At 36.5% G+C, this 18,967-nt stretch overlaps 1 protein-coding gene across 3 annotated transcripts in view; it reads right to left on the reverse strand.

Moving 5' to 3' along the window:
- astn1 (astrotactin 1) overlaps positions 1–18,967 on the reverse strand; it is a 1,266,263-nt gene that overhangs the window by 896,483 nt on the left and 350,813 nt on the right. For all 3 annotated transcript variants that reach the window (XM_051933197.1, XM_028811318.2, XM_028811317.2), the window contains one exon: positions 16,127–16,294. In XM_051933197.1, the coding sequence (XP_051789157.1) occupies positions 16,127–16,294 (168 nt within the window). The remainder of the gene's footprint in view (positions 1–16,126; positions 16,295–18,967) is intronic.

The following is an 18,967-nucleotide window of genomic DNA, read 5'->3' on the forward strand; positions in this document are numbered from 1 at the left end:
TCTGGATTTATTTTGAATCCAACCTTGTTATATTGAAGAAATCCTGAACTTTTAAACCCCTCCTTTTAAAAAGGATGCCAATCTGAGACAGCAAAAGAATACAGCTTAATTCCAAAAGCCAGAATTTGAAAAGTTAAAGAGGCCCTAAAGAGCAAAACACAAACAAATTCACTTGAAACAGAAACAAAAAAGATTAAAATGCAAACAAAAACGTGAAAGTGAAATGAAAAACATGAAAAAGACAACAAAAAAGTTGAAAATATAGCAGAAAAATCAAACCGGAAATGACTTTATGAGAAAAAAAGGCAAGTGGTGTGGATCAGCAGCAGAAACAGAACGGTCTAAAGAGGGCATTTGACTGAACCTGACAAGTTGCTGCAGAACATAATTTCTTTCTTTAAACCTTTAGTTTGAACTTTTGAAGAGGTATGCTGTCTATTCAGAGTCTGTCCAAGTCCAAGGCCAGCAGCATCACCACACATTGCCTGGTAATTTAAGTGATCAGAAAAACTTTTATCTGCCTTAGTTATGCCTCAAAGTAGACCATTAAAAGAGTTCCTGTTTGTGAAAATGGAACAGTTACACCTTTAAAATGTCAAGTTGCTATTGCTACCTACAATATATGTGTCCATTTATAACTCAATTACTGAAAGATGATCGTTGTCATGGAACACATAAAGTAGTAGCATATAGGCAGGCCCGTCAAAGTACTAGTGAGTAGTCATTCCTAGCCGTTAGAGCCATTTCTCTGTACTGCAGGACAAACTATGTTAACCTGATTCACAAATACTGCTGTTTTTGATCGTCATAGACAGTTCTATATTTGATTGGCAATGATTAATAAGATCACAGTTTGTTCTTCAAAATAAAAACTAAGTACCCACAATCCAGAAAATAACAAGTATCAGTGTGCAGTATATAGTGGCACTGCCTCATAACTCCAGAATCCTGAGGTTCTGCCTGTGTGCAGCTTTCTCAGTTTTTCAATGTGTAGGTGAGTTTTCTTCCTACAAGACACACACGTGTATATGTGTGTGTGTGTGCTAGGTTAACTGCCAACTAAATATAGACCCAGAGTGAGTGACTGTGGGTGTATATGAGTATATCCTGTCACAAACTGGTGACCATTACTGCCGGCCCCTGAATGAACACAAGCTCATTAGAAAATGAATGGAGGTGTGGGCAGAGAAATTTAAATAAACCCTGCTTATTATTCAGTTCACCATCTTAATACAATTATCAAACATCAACAACTTTAAAGTGTTTCTCAACAGAATTTGTTTGGGGTTTTAATATGGGTAAAGGGAATGGGTGTTCCAATGGGCATTTTATTACCAGAATTATAGCAGAGAATATAAACATATGCAAAAGTACCACCTTTACACCCCACAAGCCTCCTGACCATGCTTCAAACACCACTCCCCTCCATGACCTGTACTCTTTTAAAAAGAAGCTAGAATATGATACCTGGTCTTGTTCCTTTCATTTCCTGTACAGTATACAGTAGGTGTGTATGCTTAGCAATTCTTTATCTAAGAGCTCAAAATCTTTCAAGCTTTCTGTTTGATAATCTTGTCTCACTCATATCAGACTCTCTTTCTCTCTATTACTGTTTTTCTCCCTTTTTGAATTCTAATGAAAAACTAAACCTCAATTTCTCATCTAAGAAACAGTCACTAGAAACCATTATAATACTTTGTGCTTTTCCTCTCAGGTTTTCAGTACCTAAGAGCTCACATATCAGATTTTTTGTAGTAAAATACAATCTCTGCATGATATCAATGCCTTGTAGCTTTCTAAATGTGTACCAAATACAACTGTGGCTCTGTTTTCTAAAAAGGAAATTGCTATCCTTAACATTTTTGATATGAATACTATAACATAATGAAAACATTTCTTGGTATAAAGACAATGGGCCCAGACAAATTATTAACCACTGCCAACACATACTAATGCAGTCACTGGTAACTACATATATAACACTATATATTAAGAAAAGTTGTCACGAGGGTTCAAATAGCTGTAACACTTAACACATCTCAAGATTCCAAGTCCAAAGGTGAAGCAATGTTAGTAATGTTCAATATGTACACAGTTAATGCCGTTCAATATGCTTAACTTCTTTTGCTTCTTCAAACATTACCATATTGAACTTTATATCCTGCACTTTAAATAAGTAATTCTCTCATTGCTTCATTTTCTGTTGGAGATCAATGAATTGATTAAGTCTTTGTTTAGGAAGACCACAGAGAAATTTACTCAAATCGGTTCCCTTAGAATGTATTCAGCAAATGCTTAAATGTTTTTATACTCCCATAGACACCCTTTTCTTTTTGGATGTTTTTGTTCTGTTCCAATATGCAGAACATACAGGTTAGACTGCTATATCTAAATTGGTGAGTGCTCTGGGAAGGATTGGCTTCCCGTTGATAGTTGTGTCTTGCCATATACCTTATTTGGCCTGTGAGACATGCCCAGACACCATCAGACTGACACCACATCTTTATAAAAATGCACACGTTTATTTGCCTTTCTCTGCACAATACACAGTCCCGCACAGCACACTGTGCTCCTCGCACCAATCACCTCTCCTCCGGGCTTTTCTCTCACTGTCCGTGGGCTGCCTTTCCTCTCTCCACAGGAGCTTCGTCCTGCTCCCACTCCCGACTCCAGTTCCCTGATTAGAGGGAGGTGGCCCATTTTATTCTCACCCGGATGTGCTCCAGGTGCTTGATGTTCTTCTGGCAGCACTTCCTGGAGTGGTGGAAGTGCTGCTCTTGCACCCAGAAGCACTCTGGGCATCCCTGGCAGGATCATCCTCCATTTTCCTGGGTGTGACGGAAGTACACGTTTCCTGGGCTCCCTGAGGCTCGGGGAGCCCCGTGTAGGTGGCCAAGGGCCCCAACGGGCTTGAGCCTCCTTGCTCCTCTCCCAATCCAGGGTGGTTGCCCCCTCTTGGCCTGGAGGACGAATACACCACCTCCTGGTCCTTCCAGGTGTCCCGGCTGGGTCTGTCCCCTAGCCTCCTGTGACAGGCCATAAAAGGCTTAGACTTCCTCAAACCTTTCAACCATGAACTGGAATAAGAATGTGAAAAAATCTTCAATGTTTGGTATGCATAAGGTCTTTTAACAAATTGCCACATCAGCTAGTGGAGTGAAAAGAAGCCTTTCATTCTTCTTGCCTGGCAGGAAAGCCTAGTGTGCCATAAAAAGTAACTCTTAAACTCCTTATGTAGCTTTTCTTCCCCCTTGAATGTACTCACCCTTTTGTAACTTTGAAAGTCATTGCAGCTAACGATCTGTATACCAGAACAGTCTAAAATTGTACCTATCACAAAAATGGAAGTAAATAAATAACATATAAAGTCAAATAAAAAAAATGAAACGATATTGGAAAGACAAACATGTCTAAAACAAAAAAAGGCTAATAAAAAGAGTTCAGTAACTGATATCATTGTGCAGCATGTAATGCAGCAGGTAAATAATATGAACATGAACGAATTGATAATTTTGACTTCTTGAGTATTGCAAAATGTATGGAAAAAAGATTCTAACTAAAGCTTTTCGTAGTGCTGTGGAACTAACTCAGACATATATTGGTAATAACAGGAGATTTGTATGAGGATGTAGATGGACACATGTGGAAAGTAATAAATACCATTTTACCTACAAGGGGGGAAAAATGGGTATTAAACAAAACACAGTAAGTTGTGCAGAAGTGTCAAAGAAAAATGGATAGAAAATGCTATTAAAATTAGCTCTTTAATTACTGGAGACAGTAATCCAAAATAAAATATATCAAAAATGACCTAATTGGTATAGACTTGTGGTTAGAATGAAACTATAACTAAAATAAACATTACTATAGTTAGCTCAGAAAGGAAAATTATACGGTTAGGCTTATACATGTAGGGTGAGAGAAGATATGAGATGTTTAAACCAGAAAAAGAAAGAGAGAACTCCTTATGTTTTTTTTGTCTCCAACTTAACATACACTTATGCAAAACAGAAGAACTAAACTGCATAAGGAACAATGAGGCTAAGAAGAGATTGAAAAATTATTTTTATTTTAGGTACTGTAGTTCTCTATTTAGTGATTCAAGAACTTGTAGTGGGAAAATCAAACCTAAGAAAACTAAATTAATTCATATTTGCAACTGGCAGGAGCACCGGTGAGTGATTATAATCATGGGCAGTTGACAAAAACATAACCAAGATGTAATTGAGATGTATGATGACTTGAAAGAATGGAAACAATTCCGACAGAGACATTTATGACTTGTACAAATATTTTGTAGGAAAGGTTTGCCAGCTCCACTCCAAGATGAGCTGGTGAAATTAGATCAGTTGCATAGGGGAATTTAAAACAGTATTTGTATCTGTGTCAAAGCATATCTAATAATCTACAAAAAGAAACTTATTAGTTTGGTCAGGAAGAAATAAGGGATCAAAAGGCATGGAGGCATAAACTGTAACAAAGGCCATATCACTTACTCACAGTTCCTCCGCCACAGTGGAAAAGCAGCCAGCCTTATCTGCCTAGTGTGAGGAATTCCAAAAATCAATTTTCTAATATGTGTGAGCATTTATTAATGCAGCTGAACACAGCATGAGATTTCACATGTACAGTATCTTCTGCAAGAAAGCCTCATGTTTTTCTTATTTCAGGGGATGTCGGATGCCTGAATAAACTGATTGGGAAGGTGAGCCTCCCCTCATTGTTGGACTGATCTTAGACTAAAAAGAGACTGAAACAGAAAAGAGGATGATGGCAAAATTGTAGACAATCCTGATTAATACTGTCTGTCCTCTTCAGGATTTGTTAGTTGAGAGCAATTTAAGAAAGTAGCAAATTCTACATTGATGTACTATGGTGTACTGCTTTTTTCTTTTTCTTTGATCTTGTCTGTTTTCATTACATGGTATGAGGTTTCCTCCCATTGTTCCTGCCTTCACTTTCACCAGTTATAAAAGACATGCTGTCAGAAAATGCACCCGAATGTCCCCAATTGTTATGTTCAAACTCCATTTGACAAAGATGAGGAAAACTGTGTAATCTCAATGCAATTAATGATAACCTGCCAATTTTTTCGTCTTACATGAACACCCATAATTCAGTAGTTACTTTATGTCTCTTTCAAAACAGAAATAAATATGAAATGTACTATTGGGCCCAGTAGTTATTGCCTTATAACTCCAAAGTTCTGCGTGAAAAATACCAGGCTAAATTGTGTCTGCATACAACTTATGCATTCTCCCCATGTCAATGTATTTTCCTCCATGTATTCTGGTGTTTCTGACACATCCCAAAGACATACAGGTTATGATGACTATGACGCAAAGTTTTTTGAGTAAATGTAGGTGGCACCATATCTGAGGGTGGATCCTGCTTTGTGTTCAGTCCTGCCAGGAGACACTCAGATTCTCTGTGTCCCTATTTTAAAATAATCAGATTCTGACAAAGATTGAATAAATGAAAGCTTACACAAGGTCCAACTATATTTATATTCAACAATAGCCTACTTATGCCAGACTAGTTTAAGTTTCCCCAACAATAATGTTATGGAAAACCAGATAAAGAAAATGTACGGATGGGTCAATTATTGTTAATTCATTTTATATAATGAATGAAGAAATTAAATGGGTCTGTCCTTCTTTCATGATGTTGCTTCTATAACAAAATCTGACTCAGTGTCTGCTATAAAGTGAGTAGATTTTGAATATTAAAGGCTAACAGTTGATAGCAGGGATGAAGAATTCCTTTACAAAAAAATTCTGTTATTGCAGCCTGAGTACTTATTGTGGTACAGTATATACTGTATGAAGACATTATAATAATCTGACTTCAGTTCTTTTACTTAACTCCCATAAGTCTTGTTGGGTCTTTGCAAATACCTGCATTTGGGGTACCATACCTCACTGTCCTGCTCCACTGACAGACTGAGGAGATTGTTCCTCCCCCACACTATGCGACTCTTCAATTCCACCCGGGGGGGTAAACGTTAACATTATTCAAAGTTATTGTCTGTTATACCTGCATTTTTATTACTCTTTAATTTAATATTGTTGTTGTATCAGTATGCTGCTGCTGGAGTATGTGAATTTCCCCTTGGGATTAATAAAGTATCTATCTATCTATCTATCTATCTATCTATCTATCTATCTATCTATCTATCTATCTATCTATCTATCTATCTATCTATCTATCTATCTATCTATCTATCTATCTATCTATCTATCTATCTATCTATCTATCTATTCTTCTAATAAAAACACACTATGGAAGACCAACAAAAAATTATCTCACAAAATAAAATAGGCTGCCAAGAATGGATGGTCACTCTATGCTTATTACAGTGCAGCTATTTGAAAAAGTTGGTAAAATATATACATATTTTTTTATATACAGTAGGTTCTGTTGCAGTTTAAGGATCTTGGTCTTTTCTTACACATTGGGATATATTATCTAAATAGCCCTGGCAATGTTATAATATATCATTTTTGTCTGCAATGCAGTGTCAAATGACAGCATACAAGCTACAGCATATTATCTTCACTGAAATACACCTTTAAAATATGAATTTTAATTAAAGTACCATTCTAAGATCATTTCAGCAGGCATGGACTGGATTGGCTATGGGCATTTGTTTAAACTGGCTAACCAGCATCAGGCAGATATCAACCATTCTTATAAGCCTGTCTTCAACACATGTGCAGATAACATTCCCTTCTTCCTTGTAAGTAAGTGCATACTGACCTAAAACCATTAGCTGTGCAGCTGCTGCACATTATTGAACTTTGACCAGAACTTAAGACTGTGTGCAAGTGTGTAAGACATGTACAAAGTTTGGTCTTAATCCTCACTAAACTTTTATTCACTGCTAGCCTGCTGATGTCAGCTCCTCTCTAAATATGCATGAAAGTTGGCATCCTTGTTAAAAACAAACGCATGAATCAGCTGAGATGCAGAATTTAGCATCAGTGCACTAGAGAAAATAAAATTAGTCAGACCTCTACCTATATAATTGCCTTGTTTAACAATAGATGATAACACAGTGTTCCTAAACTTTTTCATTGTGGTCATTGCCTAGTACATTTTTTGATTAATTTGAGTGTTCTGGTGAGCTGTCCTTGCATCATAAGAAGCTGTAGTAAACAGGCTGCTGAGCTGATCACTTCTGTACTCTGAGCCTGCTGTAGCCCCTTGCTCATAAATTGCTAATTTTCTTAAACATTGCTGCCCTTTGTTGGAGAGATTAATATTTTGTTCCCTTTTCTAGCCCATAACTTTCCTATCTTTGATTGACTTTTTATCTGCGTCTCCTCACCTCACTGCCATGTGCTTTCATCTTCTTTGCTTGATAGTAGGATTGTGTGATTGGAAAGGTACAGCAGCATGGGTCCTTCATATCATCTCTTTCTTTCTCTTGCATGTGTGCCATCACTTTTGTGTTTGCTTACTCAGTCTCACAGTTTATGGCCCAACAGCAAGGCCCACAGAAAGAGTCCATCCATGCATTACAGTGTTATTTTATTTTCCCACCAACTTTTCATACAAATGTATGAATGGGCACAGTGATTGTACTGTGGATTTAAGCAAGTAATCACAATTTACTTTGAACAATCAACTAGATCTATACATTTATCACACTGAATAAACCATTTCCAAGTTTTATTGACAATTGTCCTTGCTTAAGTTCCCCAGGGACCTTTTATATGCAAGGTGTATTTAAAACACACTGTCTATACTGCCATTACAACAGAGGTCTTTGACATTTTTAAGAAGATAAGTAGAGTCTTTTACCAAAAGTTATCTTAAAAAGGAAAAGTCCAATTAGTTTTAATTAGGATGGAAAACACAAGCCTTTTATTGCCCAGAACTTTTTTTTTTAATAGTTTCTTGAATTACCTGTCATCAGTAAAGTATAACCACCCTTTCTTCAATGGACAAGTGTGTCACAAAACACAGTATGTATATACATGGGTACAAAACTGGCTAAAACAGAATTAGTAACAGGCCATTGTGTTAAAAGTGGTGTCCCTAGGTGATCATAGATAGAGTTGCTGCTCTTTTTAATTTGTAGAAATGGTCCACATGAAACTGTAACTACCAAGACAGTTATGTTTGCAAAAAACATTAATCTAGTAGGAATGTTGAATAATTTGGAGTTAGTGGCAAGATCATTACATTCAGACCTAGAAAGAATGGAGACTTGGAAAGATACAATATGCGGCATAAACAATTCAATGTAAATAAATGTAAGGTTTACTCAAGGAAAGTGAAAATATTGCAAATCATTACATGAGTCTGAAACTTCATGCCTTGAGAAGGACTTGTGAAGTCTGCTGGATAAGTCACTGTCCACAGCCAGAGAATGTACAGAATTGATTAATAGGTCTAATGTGTTGAGTACAAGTAATGGAGGTTATTCTTAATCTTAGGTTCTTCAGAATGTTCAGATCCATGACCAATTCTTTGGTTTTAATCAATAAAAAAATCCTATCTTGAAATTTTGTTCTCTGCGATATTTTTGTTTAAAAATCATTCAAACAAAAATGTATTGTAGGTTTGAAAAAAATCTAAAGAATACATAAAAGGAAACCTTTTATTTGCATAAATACTCTAAGTAAATACTCTGTGGTTACAGAGGTGAAGTAAATCACATAACAAGGACACAGAGGCCCTATAATTGGACTCCACTGGTGAATCATTAAAATATAGTAAATCTTCGGTATGTGTGGATTCTATTCCCAGTAGATTTGATTATTTGCTATAATACAACTTGTAACCCACATGTGCAGTGGGATGGGGCAGGGATAGGCATTTGGGGTTGTATTTGTGGCCATGCACAGCAGAAAAAAAAAATTGAGAGGCCTATGAGAGACACATGAGATTGAGCAACAGCAAGTTTGGGATGCCCGTAGATGTCTGTGACTGCATGTACATTACACTAAATGGATCTTCATGGATCTACCAATCTAATGTGTCTAACTGGCACTGAGAGCATGGGTAAGCTAATGAATTCCATCCATGATGAAGACCACGACCTGCAATTGTTCTGCACAGATGAGGAATTCCCAGTAAGTATGAGTCATAAGCTTGAACTGATCAAATCTAAATGGCAATATAGAGCAGCACATGATTCCATGTACAGTAGAGACTAGTGAATATTTTTAAAAGTAACTTTGGGCTGAAGGCCAAATGTTTCCTTCCAAACTGTTAGATAGCAGTGCATAGTTACAGAGAGAAAGAAGCCAGAGCTGTCCCCTTTTTATTGTACAAGGTCAGCGACCTGGTAATTTAATAGCACCAAAGGTTCAAAGTGCAGTGGACGCAGAAGCCACCAAGGGGAAATGTGATGAGGTGGCCCTGAGACTTTCTTCAACCCATCCATGACCATGGAGGTGATTTCTGCTTAGCAGGAAGTGACTCCGGTGTGAGTTTTTTTTTTTTTAATTTATTTTATTGATTTTATTAAAATCAAGTAACATTCCATACACATAACTCAAGTTTTACAAAAAAAAAAAAAACAAACTTTCGAAACAAATCAACCCCCACCCCTGAGAAAGAGAGCTAGGCCAGCAGTGTAAAACTTTATGCTAGTAAATATAAGTGAATAGATAAATTAATAAATGTAAAAGATAAATGGAATAAAAGAGGGAACAGAACCTGCTTCCTCAATTTAAATGCTTATTCTAAAATGTTATTGATTAGATTCTGCCAGGTTTTGAAAAAGTTTTGTATAGATCCTCTAAGTTTGAATTTGATTTTTTCCAGTTTCCAATAGTATATAACATCAGTTACCCACTGACTTAGAACAGGAGAGTTAGGATTCTTCCAATTGGGCAAGATAAGTCTGCATGCCAATAGTGTAGTAAAGTCAGTCACAGTTTGTTTGTCCTTCTCCACTTTAAGCTCATCTGGAAGCCCAAACACAACTGTTGGTGGATTAGGGTTTTTTGTGACACCAAGGCCGTCTGAAAGGAATTTAAAGATTTTGGTCCAAAATGATGTTAATTTGGAGTGAGTTTTAAAGCTACCTCACTGCAGGCTGAATCTAGAATCAAAAGGTCCGAATTGAAATTAAATAAAAATGCAAGGTGAAAAAGTGTTTTATAGTACTTGAGAGGAGGAAAAGCAACCCTAGTTAGTGAACACCTGCAGAGGAAGACATAGAGAAAGTGGCCACACTGTTAAGTTCTCTATTTTTTTTTATTATAAAAAAAAAACAAAACACATTGTCTAATTTACTTCCTTGACACACGTCCTGGGTTAAGAGCAGGGGTCTTCAGAGTCAGTCCTAGATAGAAAATTGCTTGTTCCTTTGTAATTAGCATCTTCCTGCTAATAAGGACTAATTAAATGCAGTAAATGGAGCTGTTTAAGACTAAAATAAGCAATTAAGGGTGGGGAATCTTAACATGCAAGACAACTAAAATGTAGCAGAAAAAATGTCACTTGAGTAATAAGTGCTTCAACAGCAATAATAGATTTCTCATTAAGAAATATTATATATAAATAATGTGATGTGGAAGATCCTGACACAATACTAATATTTGAAAAATATCAGAAGCTTAAACCATTAAATAGAAACAGCCAGAGTCCTAGGTTTGTTTCATACTTTTTAAAATTAGACACATCCATGACATACCCATAGCTAAATTGTCATGTAGTACCCTTCTGTACAGTTCTGAATCTTTTCACATTGAAACTAATCTGATTGAAAGTATTTTTCTTTTTCACACTAGAAATGTCAGGTAAGATAAGGCCAGAGGACTACAACTTCACAGCTCATCTGGATTATATCCTATAGAACAGTGGCACCCAGCATGGATAACATTATTATTTTCTATAGTTTTTAAAGTGCCAATTATGGTACAGGGGGAGATGTATAATCTTTTAACTAAAACCTGCAATACTGAGTTCACAATTGCTAGTATTTCATTAAACTCTGTCGTTTACAAATTAAAGTGTGGTACCAAGTGGCAGAGACCACCTTTGATTTCTAGAAGATGAGCTTGAGGTGTTTGCAGAAAGCATTTCTTTCTTACATATGGCCGATACCACATAGAGGTGCTCCTGATACGTCAGCAGGATTTAAATTATGTTTTTGTTATGCTTTTGTAATAAAAAAAATCTACATTCAGCATAAAATGCACTCTGCTGTCTAAGATATGAAATTAATGTTGCAGTAGATGGGTTTGCTGTTCACATTTTCCTTGAAGTTTGATCTGATGATGTTCTGAATAGGATTACTTTCTTTGTACATGCTAGTCTTTCCAAGTAATATTTAAATGCCAGGCAGGCACCTGAAGTGACCCACAACAATTCACACCATTCTTCTCAACAGCTAAATGTATGAATCATAACCACTGTCATTTTTATAGGAGCTCCCCTATCCATCCCACTCCATTATTTTACTTTTATTACATAGCCATTATTTTGACAGTCTCTGGCAGTTCAAAATTTCACTAAAACAAATGAGACAGAGAACACCTGCTGTTTTTTTTATATGTACTGTCCTGTAGAAGTATATTACATTGAAAAACTAACAATTGTAAAATGTATAAGTATATTTTAAATGATTCCATGATTATGAAGACAATTAAAGCAAATCTTAAGCTTGGTGTCAAAAAAAGGTCTTTCATAAACTAATCAAGAAATATCACTATAGTCGGGCATTTTGGAATTCAGCTCTGGAAAGGTTCACCTAGCACTCAAAGGTTTCATACAATTCATGTGCCACAATGATATGCATTTTCATATGATGATCCAAGTTTTTACTTAAGTATCATTGGTTGTAAGAACATAATGCCTTTGTCAACTAGGAGGCATTAAGTCTCCAGCCTTCAACTGTTCTCTCGTATATATAAACATACACTGTTCATTTAAAGACTGCATTATTTCTTTTGTTGTTATCACCAGCCATTCTTTCTGATTTGTACTTCTGTACCCTTGTGGGCATTGTAGATAGTGTGAATCTCAGCCTGTACACACTGTCAGTCTTCTGCAGTCCGCTCTATTTAACAATAATAAGAGTCAGTGTTATTTTGGCAGGCAGTGAGTGCTGCTTTTGCAAGTGGCTGGACCTGTAAACACGTTTTGTTCCAGTTTGGTAATCAGTACATTGCACTCAATATATTTAGTGCTAACAGAAATGATTAAGTTAGCAATCACCTTTCTCTTCTCCTGTACAACAGTACTAACTGGCTTTGTTCCTCTTATAATTCTTTTATTAACCCTGTGCAAAACAAAAATAGTTTGACCAATTTTTAGATTATTTTGTGGTGCAAGCTACTTAAGACATTTTAACTGCACAAACCACACCATTTTCAGTGATTATGATTTGGGCAAATACTTTAAGAAGTTAACATTAATATAATCCATCAACTGAAAAATCTATGCATCCATTAATTTATTCTGTATAGATGTTTTCCCTGCATTTTAATGTCCTTCTTGAAGCTGTGGCTACTGTGCCAAGCTACAGTTCCTGTCTCTAGAATGAGATATGATGATGATTAGGAACCTTCAGATTCAATGATTACTCATGCAACACCAGACCTACTGATTTTATTTGGCTTATACAGTAGTTGTGTTAATCATTTGGGTAGAATGCCTTGGAGGAATCGTCTTGGGTATGACGTTAATCTGCATCCATCCCTGCATGTAGGCCCTCCAACCTGCAGGGAACAACTTGGGGGTTGGTGGCAGAATTGGTACTCCAGCCACCATAAAAAACCTCACACTGTTCCACTCCATCTGAACTAGTGCGGTGCTGAGGTGTCACCTGTTGCATGGCTGCACACGGTTCCTAATCTGGATCCTGAGTTGGTTTGTCGTGTGGTGGGTGCAGCAATGCGCTGTATCAGTGCATGCTCCTAACCTCCTTCTTGGAGGAATGGCATCTAGTTTGCCTAGAGCAGCATAACCATGATGTTGCTTATTATTACACTTCATGGACTCCCCCAGTGTTTATTTTCTCCAAAGAATTCTATTAATAGGAGTATATATTGTCCTCTCCACTATTGTCAATATATCTCATTCTTAAGTTACCAGGAATTTATGTTTGAATGACTTTGTTTGTATTATAAATAGTGAGACTAAATTCTCTTTCATTTTTGTTTATATTGATATGTAGATTTACTGATGTAAACACAGTACATGTAAATACTGTTGTCATGTTATTTTACTTTTTTGTTTCTCCTTTGTTTTGGTTTAAAGTGTTATTTTTCATGTTTTGTTGTAATTATGTAAATTCTGTTAATTATGTTTATTATTTACTATCAATAATGATGTGTTCTATTATGTTGTGTTTTGTAGGTGGACCCCCAAAGAGGCAGGATCAACCTGACATCTCGGCTGAAGGACCACCCTCATCCTGTTTATTGTGTTGCTGGGGAGTGGATCCTTCAGAGGTTCATTAACATTTGGAAAGAGAACATTTTGTGAGTAGTGTTGAGTGAACTGTGCAGGGTTCGCTTTATCGTGAGTTCAGCAAAATCACGGAAATGTTCAGGAACTTCAATGAACTCTGCAAAATGCATTTAAGTCAATGGGACAGGATGAACTGAAGTACTTTTGAATGTAGTATAAGTGTGCGATGGTCCTTGGGGTCTATGTAAGTATCAGACAACTATATTGGAAAAATTATTGTAGGCATATATGTGACCTTAGTTGTGAGACAACAGTGGTAATCACTGTACCACCTTGCCTTAAACAACAAAAGACACAAATGGAATGATAACCACAAACAAAATAGAGCAAATGGCCACAAACTAAGAATAATTAAAATATACATCTATCATTGTGCCCACAGAATTCCAATCTTGGGGCACACATTGGTATGCCAGGAAGGAGCAAGTTGAGACTGGCTGTTCCCATTCTTTGAAATCGCTGCTCCAGGGGCAGCTAGAGCATCTGTTTTGTTTCTGATTTATCTGTGCATGTACTTTGCACTTCCATCCAGAAGAAACACTGTATAAACAGTAATAAATCTTTCATTATTATTATTCCAACAGGGTTTCCTATGTTTTTGGATAAGAGGTGGGGGCTTCTTTAAGGCTTGTTTAGTCTCCTAATTATGCATACAAATGAGTTATTTGGTTGTGAGGGAGCACACAGGGATCAGTGTTATATATTCGGTGATAGTAAATAACATTCTTACTATAGTCAACTAATGTAGACATGCATGAGCAAATCACGCAGGAGATCTTGCACAATGCATGCTTGAAACTTCTGCACACAGCTGCTGCTGCTCTTTGATGTCATGCTTGTCTCACAAAGCATCATGCGGTATTGGGGAAAAATTATTTGTCTATGCCAGCCACATAGTAAATCTCTTGTAAATTATTCAGTGACAAGTTCGTCAGCGAGCACAGCATATTGTAAAAAATGCTTTGGTGAATTTTGCCGATCACAACTATTTCTGAGCATTGATTTTCTGGATTCAGGGAATTTTGGTTCTATTTGTGGTTTTTGAATATTGGGTTCTTCCCTCTGTGGATATCCTTTTTTGTTCTTTGTCCTTTTTGTTCTCTTTTATTTATTATAAAATAATAAATTATAAATTATACCCTCATAATGATCTTGTATTTGGACTTGTCTGTCAAACCAAAGGTTTTATGGTTCCATCCGTGTAGTAGTGAAACAGGGCAAACTTTAAAATCCAATAAACAAACAGGTATCGCTAGCTAAGTGCAGGCAAGGTCACTCCAAAACGCAAAGGTAGAATGACTTAAATGGAAGCTGACGCATGAGTGAATGTATATATTATATATATATATAAATATATATACTGTATATATACACACATATATACACACACACACACACATATACATATTATATATATTATATATATTTTTTGAACTTCTAATGCCTGTTCTCCATTTTTGGAGCCAAAGTCTGCTAGAAGAGTTTGGGGTGAGACTTCCTGGGGTGAGGTTCCTAGAGATATTGCACCTTTTTGTCATTTTGAGTGCATTGAATCAGGTCCAATCATTTCCAAACCCAGTAATGTGTGACAAATGCACTAACCCCTGTACTACCATTACATACTTGGAATGAGGTGGAAACACTGTGTTTGTAATAAAAGAAATTACATTTTGATTAGTGTGCACACTTTAACTCATATGTGGATAAGTCATTCCCTACAAAACAAGCAATTGTTCAGTAAATTTTACACTGCTGTTACCTCTGTGTCCATCCATTCATTTATTTTTCAACCCACTATTTCAATTCTAGATTTTGAAGAGTGGGTCCCTATCCTAGAAGCACTGGAAACAGGTGTGAACCAAACCTAAACATGTATGATAGTGAATCTAATGGCATTGACACAGTGCTGCTGGTTTATCTGCACACACTGATAACATTACAGTTCTCTTAAATATGTGTGTAAGTATTTAAATTTATTCGTTAAAACATAGACCTAATTTATATTCCTTATAGTGAGAAAAAATAAACATTTTTTTTTACAGTATCTGGCAAGCATAACAAAAAGCAGTGATCATGTCAGCACCACACTCTACTGTGATCACTATTCTGTAACCAGAAAGACTGGTTTTCGCACAACAGCTGAGGCTATAAAGCCTTTAGCAAAAATCATATGTATTCAATATTTTTGCAAGGTAATAATCCTAATGAAGCATGACAAGTCTGTAATAGCAAAGAGTTTGTATAACATTTAATTTACCGTTAGATGCATTTTTACACAGTGTTTTCGTAAATAGTCTATTTTCATTAAAAATAAAGCAGTAAATGTGCATTTGTGTAAAATATTTCTTAATGATCAGGGCAGTTCAGAATGAGATTAACATTTTTTTTAACATTAACACACACAAATAATAACAGATTTTTGCTACTAATTCACTTGAGAAATTTTTCAGTCACCATGGTTAAAATTTTTTGTAGTTAGTCTGAACTTCCCAGAAAACATCATGCCATTTTCATGGAGCTAAATTATAAAATATGAAGAAGCTTAAATACTAAGGATCAACTTGCTGACTACAAATACCTGTATACACAAACATATCCGGGAGGTTAAAAAAGTTTAAACAAAACTATTCACTAGAAGGACAGAATTTTACATGAACAACATGGTTAAAGACATATAAAAAAAACATACCTGTCTCTGGATCACATTGGTGCTCACAGGGGTCAAGAAGACGACGGGCACAAAGCTCTGCGACCCATGGACCACTAGCATTCTGCTGGAAGAAGATCAGCACCTGAGCTGGATTTAACCAGTCACTGGCATCCAGCTGACTGCCTTGCAGAAGAATAAACCTGCTCCCTAAAAAACACATACAAAGTATTAAAAAAGAACAATTGGGGGAGAAAGATGCTGCTTGCTAAAATAGCCAAAGATGAAAGGGCTACCAGTTAACCAAAGATGCTGTTTTTTTGGATGCAAAAATAAACTAGAGAACTCTAAGAAGCTGATCTAGTCAATAGAAAAGGTTGGGATTTGAACCTAAAGAACAGTGACTACCATTTACCCACTGTTCTGCATGGATGAAATTAGATTTAGCACATGCAGCACACGGATATATACAGACACAAAAGTCCATGGTAGTGTGATCTGTTAGTATATTGGCACGCTGCAAGGATATGAGCTGGATTCTCAGCATGGCTTATTTTATAAATACAGCTTAGCAGTTCTTGTACAAGTACATTGTTTCCCTTCCTCATTGAATAAAACAAATAATTAACTGTCAGTCGTATCTTGGTGTGATTATGTATAAGAAGGCTCAATGCTGGAAAGGGCTCTAAGATTCTAAAATTGGTGGTAGAAAATGGATACATGGATTTTTAATATATAAATAGACCCATTAAACTTTCTACTGTAAACTCAAAGTTTTATTGCTTTTTTATGTGACATAAACATTTTTGGTTTTGACAAAATTAAACTCTTTTCCAATTGCATTGTGTCCTTCTGTATTACAGTAGAATTCATCCACATAATGTGTCATTAAGTCAGAATTAATTTTTTTGTCTTGCTTCAACATTTTACTGAAAGTCAGTTTTAACACACTAGATCAGTGTGTTTCAACATTTGTCCTGGCACACAGTGGTGTCTGCCACTTTCTGATATAGCAGGGTTCCAAATCTCTAAATGATACTTTGGATTAAAATGATTGTAATAATTGGTTGTAATTATGCAAGCATTTCACAGACCAGCATGGCCAGCACCACTTAGACAGAACAAGTGGGCAAGCGGAGAAGCATTTTGTTGACTAAACTGGGTTCAGAGTGTATGAACAAATAAAGAAAGCAACTGAGGTAAACACACAGTTTGCCAAAATTTTCAAATGTTCCCTAAAAGAATATTGCTTTTTTTGAAAAGACATAAGCAGTCATTTAGGTTGAATTTTTCAACAACAAAATCATTAGTTGACTCAGGCAATGTGGTGATAGATGGTAACATTATCACGTTAGAGAGTTTTGCCTAGTGGGATAGATAATTTTGTATGATTAACTGTGTGAACTTTGGGTCAATTCATATGGCTTTATTCCCTTTGACTATACAGAAATCCAATTAAACTGGTTTAAGTCAGAATGCAAGTCCTTGGACTATTAACCCCACCCGATTCTTAGTATGGTTCAGAACTGACACAGTGGTTAAGTGGTTAAGGTTACCACTTCGAAGTTTTAGGAAGCTGGTGTTGTTTCTCAGCCCTGGGTCTGCATGTCATCTTTTAGTATTATTCTGTGTTTCTGTCACTAACTCTCACAATCTTCTGCAGACCATCCATGGGAATTCTCGCCAGGTCCAAGCGCCATGGATAACATCACTTCTTTTTTTTTTCAGTGCCAGTGATGATGTCACTTCCGGTTCAGGTGCTATGCATGACGTCACTTCTGGCGCGAAAGACACCACTTCCGGTTCCAGCTTCAGTGATGATATCATTTCCGGTTCAGAAGACAGCAGTTCTGGTCCCGGGCTTTAACACTAGAATTACCAGAGCCTACGAAAAAACTCGTAGATCCATCCCACCTTAAATCGCTTCTTAAATCCGTTCGCACCTCTCCGCCAGCGTCCTTCGTCCTCTAAATGTGCAGATAAAGACAAGCTGCAAACGGCCATCTATTCCATCCCCCCACTGACTTAGAACGTGCACGTACTTCTCCCAGCTCATGCCTTGATTGATTATCTGGGAGTGAAGTGGAGTTTTAGAGTGGAAATAATAGATCGTTATTTGGAACACACGCATTTCATGTGTGTTCCGTTTTCTACAGTAATCTGTGTAAACACATTTTTAAAACAGAAACGTTTTTCATATTCTAGTAGTAAATGACAAAATGTAGGCATAAAATATATAATGTATGAAGCCTGAAGTCCAAATATCAAAGAAACACTTTCACGAAAGGTACAAATATAACAGAACAAGTGCGCTTTTATTCAAAAAATATAACTGCAGAAAAAAAAAGCCCCCTTAGTATGCGACATTGACACTCATTTACTGTGATGGCCAAGTGGCACAACAGTATCAGTTGCTGCCTGGGAATCAAAGGTCACGAGTTCGATCCTGCTCGACTCCCTTTTGAGAAGTGAACTGCTCTTATTTTTACTATTTTAGAATAAAAAGATACATTTGATTTCAGTCTGTAACAGCTGGTGTAATTTATGATATTTGTAAAGGTTAGCTTTGTTTTTGTTTTTTTTTTATTCACTTTTCTCTCAGTTGCATTCAGGATCCTTCCCTACCCCATCTGACACTGCTGTTTTCAAATAAAGACACGCTATAGCTCTGCAATATATCACGATATATACGACTGCATGTTTTTTTTCCCCCCAATCTTGCCAGTCCCCACGTGTTGCTCTATACTGTTTCTTTTGTACTCCAGGACATGTAGAGGAAAGCATAGTAAAGAGCAGTAACTTCAGCGCTATATGCAATCATCAGACACTCCCCATCTGACACTGCTGTTTTCACATAAAGACGCGCTATAGCTTACCCAAGGA

Source organism: Erpetoichthys calabaricus, chromosome 10 (assembly GCF_900747795.2).
Source record: "Erpetoichthys calabaricus chromosome 10, fErpCal1.3, whole genome shotgun sequence".
Lineage (NCBI taxonomy): Eukaryota > Metazoa > Chordata > Cladistia > Polypteriformes > Polypteridae > Erpetoichthys > Erpetoichthys calabaricus.